This window comes from Gracilinanus agilis, chromosome 3 (genome assembly GCF_016433145.1).
Source record: "Gracilinanus agilis isolate LMUSP501 chromosome 3, AgileGrace, whole genome shotgun sequence".
NCBI classification, from domain to species: Eukaryota; Metazoa; Chordata; class Mammalia; order Didelphimorphia; family Didelphidae; genus Gracilinanus; species Gracilinanus agilis.
The window spans coordinates 297090827-297105175 of record NC_058132.1 but is presented as its reverse complement, the minus strand read 5'-3'; the positions used below and the strand labels follow the sequence as shown (position 1 = coordinate 297105175).

General features: G+C 38.9%; 1 protein-coding gene across 1 annotated transcript in view; it reads right to left on the bottom strand.

Moving 5' to 3' along the window:
* The window catches only part of MCM6 (minichromosome maintenance complex component 6), a 35764-nt gene that overhangs the window by 10627 nt on the left and 10788 nt on the right, over positions 1-14349 (bottom strand). The window contains exons 7-12 of the mRNA XM_044666612.1: positions 12319-12469; positions 9316-9457; positions 8016-8157; positions 2753-2860; positions 2029-2184; positions 1335-1463 (exon numbers count right to left, since the gene is read on the bottom strand). Coding sequence (XP_044522547.1) covers positions 1335-1463; positions 2029-2184; positions 2753-2860; positions 8016-8157; positions 9316-9457; positions 12319-12469 — 828 coding nt within the window. The remainder of the gene's footprint in view (positions 1-1334; positions 1464-2028; positions 2185-2752; positions 2861-8015; positions 8158-9315; positions 9458-12318; positions 12470-14349) is intronic.

Genomic DNA, 14349 nt, shown 5'->3' with positions numbered 1-14349 from the left:
CACAGAGTGATGACCCAAATACCCCGAAGACTCTTCTGGACAGACTAGTATCTTTCCATGAAAAACTTTTATAACATTTATTTCCATGTGACCCACACTGGTCATGGTCACATTTTGCTTAGGCTTTTAAAATGAACTTGGAGCCATGCATGAATGATCATATAAAACACAGATAATTAGAATCAAATCTGGCATCTATAATTATTTTAGTCAATATAGTAAAAGCTCGATTAACCAGAATCTAAGGGCATTGTGTTTGTTTAGAGGAAGAATCTCATTTTGAAGAAAAATAATACAATGACAAGAAAAGAAACTTGGAGACAGCTAGGAGGCCAGTGTATTGAGAATCCAGCCTAAAGGCAGGAAGTCCTGCATTCAAATCTGTTGTGTGACCCTGGGCAAGTCACTTAATCCCAACTGCCTAGCCCTTACCACTCTTCTACCTTGGACAGAAGGTAAGGGTTAAAAAAAGAAAAAGAAAAAGAATACAAACTCATTTTCTGAATTTACAAATCAAACAAACCATTTCCCTCTCCCCAAACCATAAACATCCAAGGGATGAACTGGGACCAGTACACATTCAGGTTAGCCTCCTACACCAACTATACTGAAAATAATCCCATAAAGATATAATTGAAGTTCAAAAAAGACTGCACAAATTGTGTCATACATCAGAATGATTTAATTATGTTAATTATACTACTTATCTAAAGCAATGGGTCAATACATTAAAAAAACAAACAAAAAAACCCCCTTTACTTTCTGTCTTAGAATCAATACTAAGTATCAATTCCAAGGAAGAGAGAGGTAAAGGCTAGGCACTTGGGATTAAGTGACTCACCCAAGGGTCACACAACTAGGAAGTGTCTGAGCAGCCAGGACCTCCCATCTCTGGGCCTGGCTCTTACTCCACTAAACCAACCAGCTGTTTCAACCAATACATTTTAAAGAATTTTCAACAAGAATAAAAAAAAAAATCAAAGGAGTACTCTTATTTACTATGAATGATCCAAGAAGTTAATAGTCATGAAACCACTGTATTCTGAGCATTTCTGAATATTTAGTTTCAAACTCCACCCCATCTCCAACCCTAATTACTTTTTAAAGCCAGAGCCTAGAGGACCATTTATTTGGCAAGGGGTGCCTGGACAAGCGAGGTTTGCACCTGTTAGTTATCTCTTACCCAGCTCTTTTCCTAAATTCAATTAGGACTTCAGATTACAATGGAAAACTTCTAAAGCTAGCAGAATCCATCCTCATACCATTTTGTTTAATGCAGCTGCCTGCAGCAGCCCACTGAACATATAACAGGATGACAAAAAAGGTCAATTTACCTTAGGCTTAAACTGCCTTGCAAAGAGCAGATACCTTCTGATGTCATCAAGAGAGTAGACTCGATCAATGGATTCCTCTATTCTTGAATGAAGATCTACTATCCGTCTGGCAATGGCATAATCTGTGACCTAAGCCAAAGCAAAGATGTCTTTTTAATAACCTGCTAACTGAGCAGTCATTCCCACCCCAAGCTGCCATAGAGAGGAAGAGAGACTAAAGACCTTCACTTGGTTGCTTTCAAAAAACACTCCCCGACACCTCAAGACAATGTTTTTATTCATTAACAGAAGAATATGGACTTTCAGAAACTGAGCAGGGGAAAAGTCAAATGCTGATTCTAAATGCAAGTAAAACACTAGGGAACGAATTTTTTAAGTTTTCTTTCTACCCACGCATTTTGGAGGTCCACCCTGCCCTCTCTCAAACCTGGCCCAAATCTTCAAATAGCCAAAAAAACATCTGAAAGGCTTTCCTGGCTTTGAATAATAAGTAACTCAGTGAGTCCCATATGTAGTCTTCACCCGCCTCCTTCCCTTCACTTAACACATTTCTTGCTGTACCCCAGATACAAAAGGTCACTGCACATACACAGGTGCCAGCTGTTCACCAGTTTTAACTTCCAGTCTTATTTCATTCAACTGCTCGTATGGGAAACAAAAAAGCAAAGGCACAAACAACAGTTCCTATAGTTACCTCATTGCACTCATCCACAAGAATAAAGAAGAGATCAAATCGGGACATGATGGGAGCTGAAAGGTTTATGTTTTGCTTCAGTGACTTTGACCTGTCATAACGCCCACTCACTGGGTTTGCTGCAGCCAGAATGGATGTTCTGGCATTCAGAGTAGCCTGAACAGAAAACAAACAAAAAGAATTAGAACAGAGAAACTTAATTCTCTAACCATCTTCCCCTTTAACACAAAACAGTAACAAAAACATAATACCCCCTTTTTACTGTATTCACTGGTGCACATTTTTAAACTTATACCCAGGAAGCATTTAAAGGCTCAAAGGATGCTGAGAGAAAACTTGAGAACCTTTCTGAAAACACACAGGAAGCCACAAAATGGCATCGGCAGCTTCGCCGGATGTCTATCTCATGTGTGGAGAACACAGAGCGGATGGAAAGTCTCAAGGGCCTTGTCATGGGTGTAGTGCACAAGGGGCATGTGCTTTCTTATAGGCTAGAGCACCTTTGCAGGGAGATTACTTTCCATCTAAAATTTCCCCAATTTCTCCACCATTCCTATATTAGTGAATGTCACAACCACATACCTTCACATTTCCCCAAGGACACCTGTAATCTCTTTCAAGGAAACACTGTATTCAATTCTTATTAAAACTGCTCCTTTATTCCAAGAATCCACATGACTTCTTTTTGGCCATATTCTAACTGGCAAGGATAGTTGTGCCATACCTTAACTCCCGCTTTGGTAATGGAGATTGTCTGTTGTTCCATGGCTTCATGAATGGCAACTTGGTCCCTCATATCCATTTTATCAAACTCATCAATACAACATACGCCCTGAAAGCAAATGGAGAATCATGAGTGAACAGTCTGACTACAAACTTCAAAGAAACTGGATTGACCTACTAAAATTGCAAGATGGTCAGTGCAATTGCTTGTCAGTTCTGGGGGGGTGGGAAGGGAATCATGAATCATGTAACCATGGAAAAATATTCTAAATAAAAATAAATAAAATTGCAATATTTTTACCAATTCTTCAAAGGATATTCCCCCTTTATTCATCAATAACCATTTCTTAAGCATCTATTATGTGTTTTGTCAATAGGTGCTACAAAGGAAAAAATAAAATACTCAGTCCTCTAGAAGCATTGGACCCAGAGTCAGGAAGGCCCGAGTTCAAATGTGGCTTCAGACATTTACTACCTGTGAGGTGCTAGGCAAGCCACTTAACCTATTTGCCTCAGTTTCTTCATCTGTGAAATAAGACTGATACTATCTATCCATCCCCCAGGATTATTGTGAGGATCAAATGAGACAAAATTTCAAAGCAATACATATTATCATTTATTAAATGTGGTGCTTGAGCTGAGCTATTTTCCAAACAACTAGATAATTTTACATAAATGTGAGTCATATGTAATATAGATAAACCTATTCACTTTGTAGAAAAAAAAACAACAACAGGTTTTTTCATCTGGAAAGGACCTTAAATCTTTAACTGGCCCTTAGTTTGTATCAACTCCCAAGTCATAAATTGCTTAATGTCCTTTTCTCTATCAGACTGGAATGTGGTATGTGTGTGTGTGTGTGTGTGTGTGTGTGTGTGTGTGTGTGTGTGTGTGTGTGTGTGTGTAGCCAAGATGGTGGCTTAGTAGTAGCAAAAGCTGAAACCATTCTGACAATCCTTCCAACCAATCTTTAAAAAGTGCCTCAAAACAATAGGTGTCAAAAACCAACATCAAGATGGTATGAGGAGGCTCTCCTGTAGAACACAACTTGAAAGGTAGGCAGAGTTGATTTTCACAGGATAGAAGCAAAACTGCATGTACACAAAGGAGAGCTGGCCAATTCCCCTTACCCCCTGCCTGGTCTGGGCCAAAGGGCTCTTGAAGTCCCAGGCCTCTGCATCAGCCCTCAGCAAGCCCTGGAAGTCCACAGCCCAAGGCTACACTGCAATGAAGTCCCTAGCCCCAGGGCAAAATAGCTTAGAGCACTGAGTCCTGCAAGCCATCAGCAGAGAAGATGGAATCAGCAGCTTTCAGCTCTCCCAGTGCACAAACAAAAGAGGCTGGGAAAATGAGCCAACAGTAAAAGAAACACTTAACCATAGAAAATTTCTATGGAGACAAAGAACAAAGGCACAAAGTCAACAGGGAACACAGAGATCCAAGCAACCAGATGGAAAACTTCAAAGAAAAAAAGAGAATTGTTCTTAGGTGCTGGAAGAACTCAAAAGGGATTTAAAAAATCAAATAAGACAAGTCAAGGAAAAATGGGAAAAAGAAATGAAAATAATACAAAAAGAAAATAACAACTTAGCAAAACTGATCAATGGAAAAAGAGGTGAAAAAATCCAATGAGGAAGAGTTCCATGAAAAGTAGAATGGACCTAAGGGAAAAGGAGGATCAGAAGGAAGAAATTCATTCTTTAAAAGTTAGAATCAGGGAAATAGAAGCTAATAACTTCATGAGACATCAAGAAACAATAAAACAAAATCGAAAGAATAAAAAAATAAAAACAATTGATCTGGAAAATAGATCCAGGAGAGAAAACTGGACAACCTAAAGAGCTTCTTAGAATTCAATACTGTGTATTGGTTCCAAGGCAGAAGAGCGGTATGGGTTAGGCAATGGGGGCTAAGTGACTTACCCAGGGTTGCACAGCTAGGAAGTATCTGAGACCATATTTGAACCTATGTCTAAATAAATTTCTCTCTCCTGTGTTGCTTTTGTGATGTCATCTTCCAACACCTGGAGGCCAGATACTAATGAGTAAATTGAAGATGGACCAGTGTTATAAAGAAGTGAGGCAATCTGGGTAGTGAGGAGGGATAAAGGTGATAGGAGGAGGAATGAGGAATGATGGGGATAGCTGAGTGTAAGGAAACGGATGAATGAGGAGTATATGGGAAGGTAAGGGAATGAATGGGAGTATTGCAAGGGCTGCTCAAACAGGCTAGTCCCTAAGGCTAGAGACAGAGGGTACTGGGAGGAAACAGGTTGGGTTCTTCAGGCAGGGAAGGCATCTCTATGGTACAAGAGGAATTGGGCCAGTCAGAAATGTTCAGGTCAAGGCTGGGTGTTTCCTCTTGTTAATTTCTAAAGTCCCTTGAAGGAGGAGTCAAAAGGCTCCTCTCTGCCAGTGAAACTAATGTCTGCAGGAAGTCTAAGGCTGGATACTTCCTGCCCAAGATGGATGCCTAGGTTTCCCTCAAGAAAATAAAAGGAAAGTAATTCTCCCTCTTCGGCCTTTGCCTTAATCTTCAATATAATGATTCACCAGAGGCTTTTGTGTAGGTAACAGAGGGGATTTATTAATGTCAGGAATAATTAGAGGGAAAGAAAGAGGTTTTAAGTTTTTTTTAACTGCTGCTAGGGAGAAGGCTGGTGCTGGGGGATGGGTCACAGGAGAGGATTAGACTGAGAGAGTCCGGCTCTCCCAGTCAGGAAGATTGACTGCCTTTGAAGTAAAGAATTTATCAAATCACTAAATTAGGGGTGGCTTGATTTTGGATGTCCTGCTTGCTTACAGAAACTAAACCCACAATGTCCAACCACCAAAACCAACCTTCCTCCCAGGGCCCAAAGGGAAACTCAGGGGAAATAGTAGGGATGTAGATGGAGAGATAAGGGAGAGGTCCAGAGAAATCAGACTTGGTCCAAATGCCCCAAAAACAAAGGTACAGGCCAAGGCAAAGCCAAAAACCCCAAAGCCAATAGGCAAAAGCCCCCAAAAGCCACAAGCCCAAGCCAACAGGCAAAAGCCCCTCAGTTAGAACTTCAGCACTATTTATAGCCTCCGGCTCTAACTGCTTTTCTGAACATTCTAAAACCTAGCTGCCAGGGCTGCTTACAGTTGAATTTGCAAAAGCAAAAGGCTTCTAAGCAAAAGGCTTCTGCTAGCAACCCTGCATTACACCAGCCATTGGAAAAGGGAGCAATGGAGTCAAGAATACCATGAGACCAGAAGGGCAAGATGATCTTCCCTATAACACCCCCTAGACTGTCCCAGGCAAATTGGAAAATCATGACTGGCCCCTGAGGTGTCACTTGTTAGTGGGTGGAGATTAGGCTGGATAAATTGAGGCAAGCAGAGAGCTGAGGGGGTCTGGACTTCTGTGTTTGCTGTTGACTATTCTCCTTAGTGTTGGTGTGGTGGGGGCCCCAAAATGGAGGCCATAGATTAGGAAAGCTAAGTACCTGTATACCCTATGTTTCCCTTATTCCTATTCTTTTTCCTCCTCCTCTTCCTCCCCCCATCCTCCTCCTCCCTCCTTTGAATTAATAAAGTTATTAAGCTACAGCTAGTCTCTTAACTTTTAATTCGTATACCTAAGACCTCCTATCTCTAGCCCTGGCTCTCAATCCATTGAGTCACTCAGTTGCTCCCCCCCCCCCCATATTCTTGAACAAAAAGGTAAAATGGGAATTGAAAAATCATCATAGATCACCTCCAGCAATAAATCCCCAAATGACAACTGCCAGGAATATTATAGCTGATTTCAAGAGCTCCCAGTCTAAGAAGAAAATACTGCAAGCAGTCAGAAAGAAACAATTCAAACATCATGGACCCCCAGTCAGGATTACACAGGATCTGATAGCTCCTACACTGAAGGATCAGAAGGCTTGGAATGATATTCTGGATGGCAAGGACCCTGGGTTTCCAACCAAGAACCACTTATCAATCAAAACTGACTATTTCTTTCACAGGGGAAAATATGGTCATTTAATAAAATGGAAAATTTACAAACATTCCTGAAGAAAAGACCAAACTTAAACCAAAACTCTAACATAAAAATATAAAAATTCAAGAAAAGCATAAAAAGGTAACTAAAAAAAATTTAAGGGCCTCAATAAGACTGAACTGTTTATATTCCTATATGGAAAGACGATATTTCTAACTCTTAAAAATTGTTATCATTACCATAGTAGTTATAAGTACAGAGACAGAGGGTGTGATAGTAAGCTGTTCAGGATGATGTGCATAAAAAAGTCTAGGGGTGAAAAAGAGGATTATACTAAAAGAAATGAGGAAAAGAGAAATGGGGTATATATCATATAAAGAGGTGTGGGAAGAAAAAAAACTATTACAGTGGAGGGGAGGATGATGGTGGCGATAGGTAATACTTAAAAATTACTCTCTTTGGAATTGGTTCAGAGAGATAACAGCTAGATTCTTTGGGGGTATAGAATCCTATCTTACCCTATAGAGAAACAGACTGAAATGCTCTAATTACATCTTAGACTGTTAGGCACAATACATCCATCCTCTCCTAACTATTATCCACCGATTTACATCACTTCTAGGTAAAGAAGTTTCCCCCCCATCTTTTTTGGTCCAGATCATGCGATGGGTGGGGTGGGGGGCCCTTCCAGGTATGGAAACTCCTTCTACCAATGCAGACTGGCAAATCTTTTATAATTTACACTCTTAACAGAATTGTCTGGGACACTGAGGGATTAAGTAACTTACCTATGTCCATGGCTAGTATGTGTCCAAGCAAGACTTAAACTTAATTCAAGGACTCAGAGGTTAGACCATTATCTACTATTGTCTACCTTCTATATTATGTTTGGTATCTCATAGTTTGGTAATTATTTAAAAACATACAGAAATGGTTTGAGAGAGGCCTGGATGAGGAAACATACTCCTTCAGTATTCGGGCCCACAAAGAAGAGCAACAAATTTAAAATGATGGTGGGAAATTCTCGCTTTTCACAAACTATCAGAATACAACAAAGAACAATGTACCCTGGAGAGTTTAGTAAATGCCTGTGGACAGCACTATACAGTCATTTCATTAGACTGTTAAATTAGGACAATTGAAACATCGACCTTGGGCCTTTTCTGAATAATAAGAAAATATTTTGTTTATTTCAACTTTTCAAATTTATCCTATTTTGAGGCTCTAAGGAAACAACCATAAACCCCAAAACATTTCTCTGTTAGGTTGATTAAGTTTTAAATTCAAAGATTTCAACCACTGCTTACATTATCAGCCAGCATCAGAGCTCCCGCCTCAATGACAAACTCATGGGATTCTTCATCTCTCACCACAGCAGCAGTTAAGCCGGCAGCACTGGAAGCTTTCCCACTAGTGTACACAGCCCGAGGACTGAACTCTTCCACATGTCTGTTCAAGGACATTAGATGGAAAGGCATCAGGAATATGCAATCCAGGTCTAAACTCAGAGTACCTTTTCCAGGAATAAAAGTGGTTATGATATTTAAATATTAAATCATATTCTAGAACATCTGAGAGCCAGACATCATGTATAGTCTACTCACAAAAGATACAGCTCATACACTGGGAAGGGGAGTGTGTAAATGGAATTAGCTCATCCTAAGCCGTGCATAGTCTGACATACATAATACTACAAAAGACTAGTTTTCCTTGGCCTTCTAAATGATTTTCAACTTATTCTGTTCAAATGGTGAGATTAACTAATGTAGGAATGTAATGATTTTAAGAGTAGGAAAAACAATTCTGGGGACATAGCTAACCAAGAGAACTGGCTACAATAGTATTTACATGTTTCTAAGGCAACATAGTTTTTAGAAAACATGAAAAAAAATTACAATTTATTTTAAAGCCTCTACATTTCATATATATATATGAAAGAGAAGAGGCAGTGTGACACAATGGAAAGGATACTGGATTTGAAGTGAGGGGATGTGGGTTCAATTCCTATACCTCTAATTGTTATTACCTGTAAGGCCTTGGTTAGGTCTCTTCCCTTCTCTGGGTCTCAAGTTTCCTCATCTATACAAGGACAGGGTTGGCTTCTAAGTTCCCTTCAACTCTGTATCTGTGACTACAATGCTATAATCAGTGACACTCTTAGGTAGTTACACTCAATCATGAAATTCTAGAGCAAGAAAAGTTATGTAAACTTGAGGATACCTCTATATTTTAAGTTTATAGGATGGCTAAGCAATTCTCACAAAAATTCTATGTAACAAATATTATTTCCCTTACTTTACAAGTAGTTAAAGCTAGATTCAGAGAGGTGATAAGATTCCTCCAGTCATATAATTAGTGTCAATGCTGGGACTGAATCTAAGGTTTCTAAGGCTACAATACTCTTTACGACGCATCTGGATGGTCTCTGCCATAAGTATATATATACACCTTTAGAGAATACTGTGTCCCTGGGTATCACATGCCAATCTAATCTTCCTAAACTCTCTTCTCTTTATCAGAAGATACAGAGAATGTATTTCAGGTTACAAGGTGTCCCCTAACAAAAAGGATTTCTACCCCTGCCTCACCATAAATATGGATGCTTACTTGAGAAACTGGCTCTTGGCTGTGCTGGGGTCACCAACAATGCAAACATTTATGTCCCCTCGAAGGGAAGTGCCTTCCCCCGTTGTCTTGGGAACACCTCCGAAAAGCATCAGAAGGACACCTCGCTTTACCTCGTTGTTACCTGAAAGAGAGAAGTGGTGGATGAAATAAGGAACACGAAAGAAGTTGCACTTTTCAGATTTGTTTATGTGTAGTGCCTGAAATGATTCAAAGCTGCTCCCTGACACTAAAACATCTTTTTCATAATATTCACCCAGGGATGCTATGAACCATGAAAAACAACAGTCTCTGAAGAATCACAACTGCAATGCTTCGAAGAGCAATGAAAAGATAGGTTTAAATAGGCTTCAGCCTATTACCCTTGATGACTTGCATTTGAGAAGTGGTATAAAAGACAATAACTTTAACTAGAAAAGAGGGGAATTGGAGGAGGAGGGGAGACTGAGGGACTCAAATTTGCAATGGTGTGAGGCAGTAAAAAGGAGGGGTTAGATTTAGTACTGGATAAAAAACAGAGAAGGTGATCAGTGGTACAAATTAGGCACAGACAAAGATAAGCAAACAAATACAACAGCCTCATGTTTGATAAATTCAAAGCTCCCACCGACAAAAACTGCTGGGAAAAATGGAAAAAGTCTAGCTGAATCAGGTTTTGACTGATACCTCACACTGTGATAATCTCCAAATGGATACATGATATAAGATATAAAAGGTCATAGGGACAGCAAGGTGGCTCAATGGGTAGTCAGGCCTAGACACGAGAGGTCCTGGGTTCAAATTTAGCCTCGGACACTTCCTAGCTGCACAAGTCACTTAACCCATATTGCCTAGCTCTTGCAGCTCTTCTGCCTTGGAACTAATAACACTGATTCTAAGACAGAAAGTAAGGGCTTATTAAATACATACATGCACACAAAAGGTCACATCATAAACAAGAAAAGTAAAGAAGAAATTACCTTTCTGACTTACGGGTAAGGGAAGAGTTGGACCAAACAATTGATATAGAGAATCATAGAAGATGAATAAAATTCAAAGTTTTTAAATAGACAGACTTGATTCAATTAAAATGATAAGGGAAACAGTTAACTGGGAAAAATTATTGCAGTAAGTTTTTCTGACAAGGGTATCATTGACATATAAGGAAATGATTAAAATATATGAGAATAAAAAACATTTCCAATTGATAATCAAAGAATATGAAGTTACCAAGAGAAGAAATCTAATCAACCCACCACATAAAAATACTCTAAATTACTAATTAGTGAGATACAAAATTAAAGAGACGCTGAAGTTCCATCTCAATGAGGTTAGACTGTTGGCCTCTCAACATGCCATCACTTCCTAGGTTTACCATAGCTCTATCCAGCCATCAGGTTTCCATCTCTACTACTAGTGCTATCAGTGAAGTTTTAAATTTCTCCAAATTGGAAACCAAGCCTCCCATCCCACCTCCCACTACTTATAGACTCAGAGAACCAGTGGAATATAGGGTAAATATGAACAAAGGAGTTAGTCAGAGGTATTCCCCAACTGGAAAAAAAAAAAATCAAAGGATAGGAACAGACAGTTCTCAAGGAAGAAATACAAGTTATCTTTAGATACAGAAAAAAAAAATTCTCCAAAGCATTAATGAGAAAAATGCAAATTAAAGCAACTCAAATTCCAAACTTCACCTCACACCTATCAGATTGGCAAAGACAAGGAAAAGGGAAAATGACAAATGATGGAGGAACTGTGGGAAAATAGGCACATAAATCTACTATGGGCAGAACTGTGAATTGGTCTGGTTATTCTGGAAAGCAATTTAGAATTAAATTTTAAAAGTTACCAAATATTGTTACTAAATTTACTAAACTCTTTGAACCAGCAATACTACTGCTAAGATTATACCCTAAAGAGATAAAGATCAAAGAAAAGGTACATTTACAAAAATATTTATAAGAGACAGCCCAACTTAAAACCATCATAAAAATGTCAGTTTTCACACTAATTTTACTTCAAACCAAACCATATCACTCAAATGTCATATTCTATTGATATGTCCAAATATTCTGATAAAATTGTCCCAATGGAACTTTCTCCCCTCTCCAGTTGAACTCAATAAGACACAGACACAAAGACACATACACACACACAGTCCACAAGGATGCCTTACTTGTCTTTGGATCAGCAGACCTGGGCCATATTCTAGCTCAGTCACTTTCAATCTCAGTAAACTTGAGCCAATCACTTAATCTCTCTTTGCCTTAGTTCCTAATTTGTAAAATGTGAAATGTAGACTAGATCCTCTAAGGTCCTTTCCAGTTCCAAATCTATGACTTGTGTCTAGTTTCCCCGATTTGATATTTGGAAAGAAGAGACTGTTTTAAATGATTAAAAGCACACCCATAAGGAAAATCCAAGCCAAAAGCTCTAGGCTCAACTCAAAAGAGTACTGCAGAAGAGAAAGCAAAAGAAGGGGGAAGGGAGGGAAAGAATGTGAAGGATAGAATATTTAATCACACCCTCAAAAATGAAGAGGTGTTTTTTTCAGTAATAGTAAACTTTTGATTTCTACTTTAAAAGAAGATAAGCAAAAAAAGGAAACTATAGCAGTAGGAATTTTAATTTAGAATTATCAAAAGCATGAAGAAAATGAGTTTTGCCAAGAGGGCATGATTCTCCATATCAAGAAATTTCTTTGAGAAAAGAAAAATGTTAAGTGAATTATGAATTTATATAGTGCTATTTGAGCCTTACAACAACCCTGTGAGGTGAATGCTATTACTAACCCCATTTTAAAGATGGAAACTGAGGCAGACAAAGGTTAAGTGACTTGCCCGGGGTCACACAACAGGATCGAAACAGATCTTCCTGACTCCAGGCACAGTGCTCTGAACACTATCACCTAGGTGCCTCCATGATCCTATGGCTCCTTTCCAATTAAAAAAATAAGCAAGCAACGAACATTTTAGTCTCAAGTTTAAGCCATTTAAATCTTACCATGTATAGTAGGGAAGAGGCTAGTACAAAGATTATGGTAAAGGTTTTTATCTTGACTCATTTCAAACACTTTCTCCCACTCCTTTACAGACATTTGGTTCTTAATGCTCTCAGCTGTTTGTTCCTCATCCCGGAGCTCTTTTCCACCAAACTTAAAAAAAAAAAAATCAAGTGTTAGTGTAATGACAACCCAATATGATATGTGACAGGAACATAAGGACGAGAGGGAGAAGGAACATCACTTGCTAAGCCAAAAAAAGAAAAAAGAAAAATCCTCAGTTTGAAAGTAAAAGCAGGAATCTGAAAAAGCTGTGAAGTTCTACATTGCCAAGACTTGCTAGGCTTCTTAAAAAAAAAAAAAAAAAAAAAAAAAACAGGGGCAGCTGGGTAGCTCAGTGGAGTGAGAGTCAGGCCTAGAGACAGGAGGTCCTAGGTTCAAACCCGGCCTCAGCCACTTCCCAGCTGTGTGACCCTGGGCAAGTCACTTGACCCCCATTGCCCACCCTTACCAATCTTCCATCTATAAGACAATACACCGAAGTACAAGGGTTAAAAAAAAAAAAAACAAACAAAAACAAAACCAATCAATTGACATAAAATTTAAAATGTCTATTATGTGCCAGGCACTAGGGATCATACAAACGAGGTGTTCTTTGCCCTCAAGAAAGTTATATTCTATTGGGGAACACAGCAGGCACACATACATATACAAAAGTACACAGAGAATAAAAAAAGTATTTGAAAGATAAATATGTACTTCCTGGTCACAATAATTCCTTTTTTTTTTCTTTTTTAAACCTGTACTGCCTGTCTTAGAATCGATACCAAGTATCAGTACCAAAGCAGAGTAAGGGCAAGGCAATCTAGGTGAAGTGACTTTGCCCAGGGTCTGAACCTAGGACTTCCCGTCACCAGGCCAGGCTCCCTATTCACTGAGTCATCGAGCTGCCTTGTCACATTAACCCTTAACTTCAACAAGATGGGAGGGCTGGACATTTTCTCCAAACCTCACCAACCTGCCAAATCTCTCTAAAATAGGAAGCGTATATGAGAAATAAAACAATTTCAGCGATCTAGAGATGCCAAGAACCCAAACAAGGTAAAACTTGCTGAACAAACAAGAGAAGCCCAACCCCTAACCCCCAACAGTAAGTTCACTTGGGACCCTCTCCCCTCCTGCCCACTAGGGCTTCAAGAGCACTCTCGGGCTTGCTTAAGAACTCAACTTTATATTCCAAACTTTAGCCTATTACTAGTGCCTCCAAGATTCAAACTCCAAACAGCAGAAATCTGCTAAGCCTGAAACAGTGGCTTGTTGCTACAGCTCTCCGTGCCAGTTAGATAACTGATAACTAATGGGGAATACAAATACACAAAAGTAAAAGACTATCTGGAAAGAGACCACACACACACACACACACACACACGCACACATGCAACAAGTAAAAAGAAAATGATCTTCATACAAACAAAACACTTATCTCCAAGACAGAATGCACAACTTAAGGATGATAGATCTTCCAGAACACAAGTCAAAAAACCTGAATACTGTAATACAAGAAATAATACCCAAGGAAACTCTCTGGAACATATGATCATAGAAAATAGAGTGCCAATAAAAGAATCCATAGGTCAACCTCTAGATAAAAATCCCTGGCCGTATACACTTGAAGGCAAAGAGCTAAAACTTAAAAAGACAAACCACCAATTCTGCAAGTGACCTGTACAAAAATTATCAAATATAAAGAAAAGATGTATAAAGACTATTCTGTACCTACAAGAAGGAATGTTCTGGAGAGTAAGGAAGTTTAAGATACAATTCAAATAACATGTCCTGCAAACTTAAGCCTCATCATTAATTGGGGAAAAAAAAAGATATTCAATAAAAAGAAGTATTCTTTTTTTGAACACTCCAAATAGAAAAACAAGAAAGGTAAACAAATAGAACAAAGAAAGATAACAACAGAATGGAGGACCTTTGAGAGATTTCTTTCTATAAATACACAAGACCAGAGTGAAAGCAGAAATCAA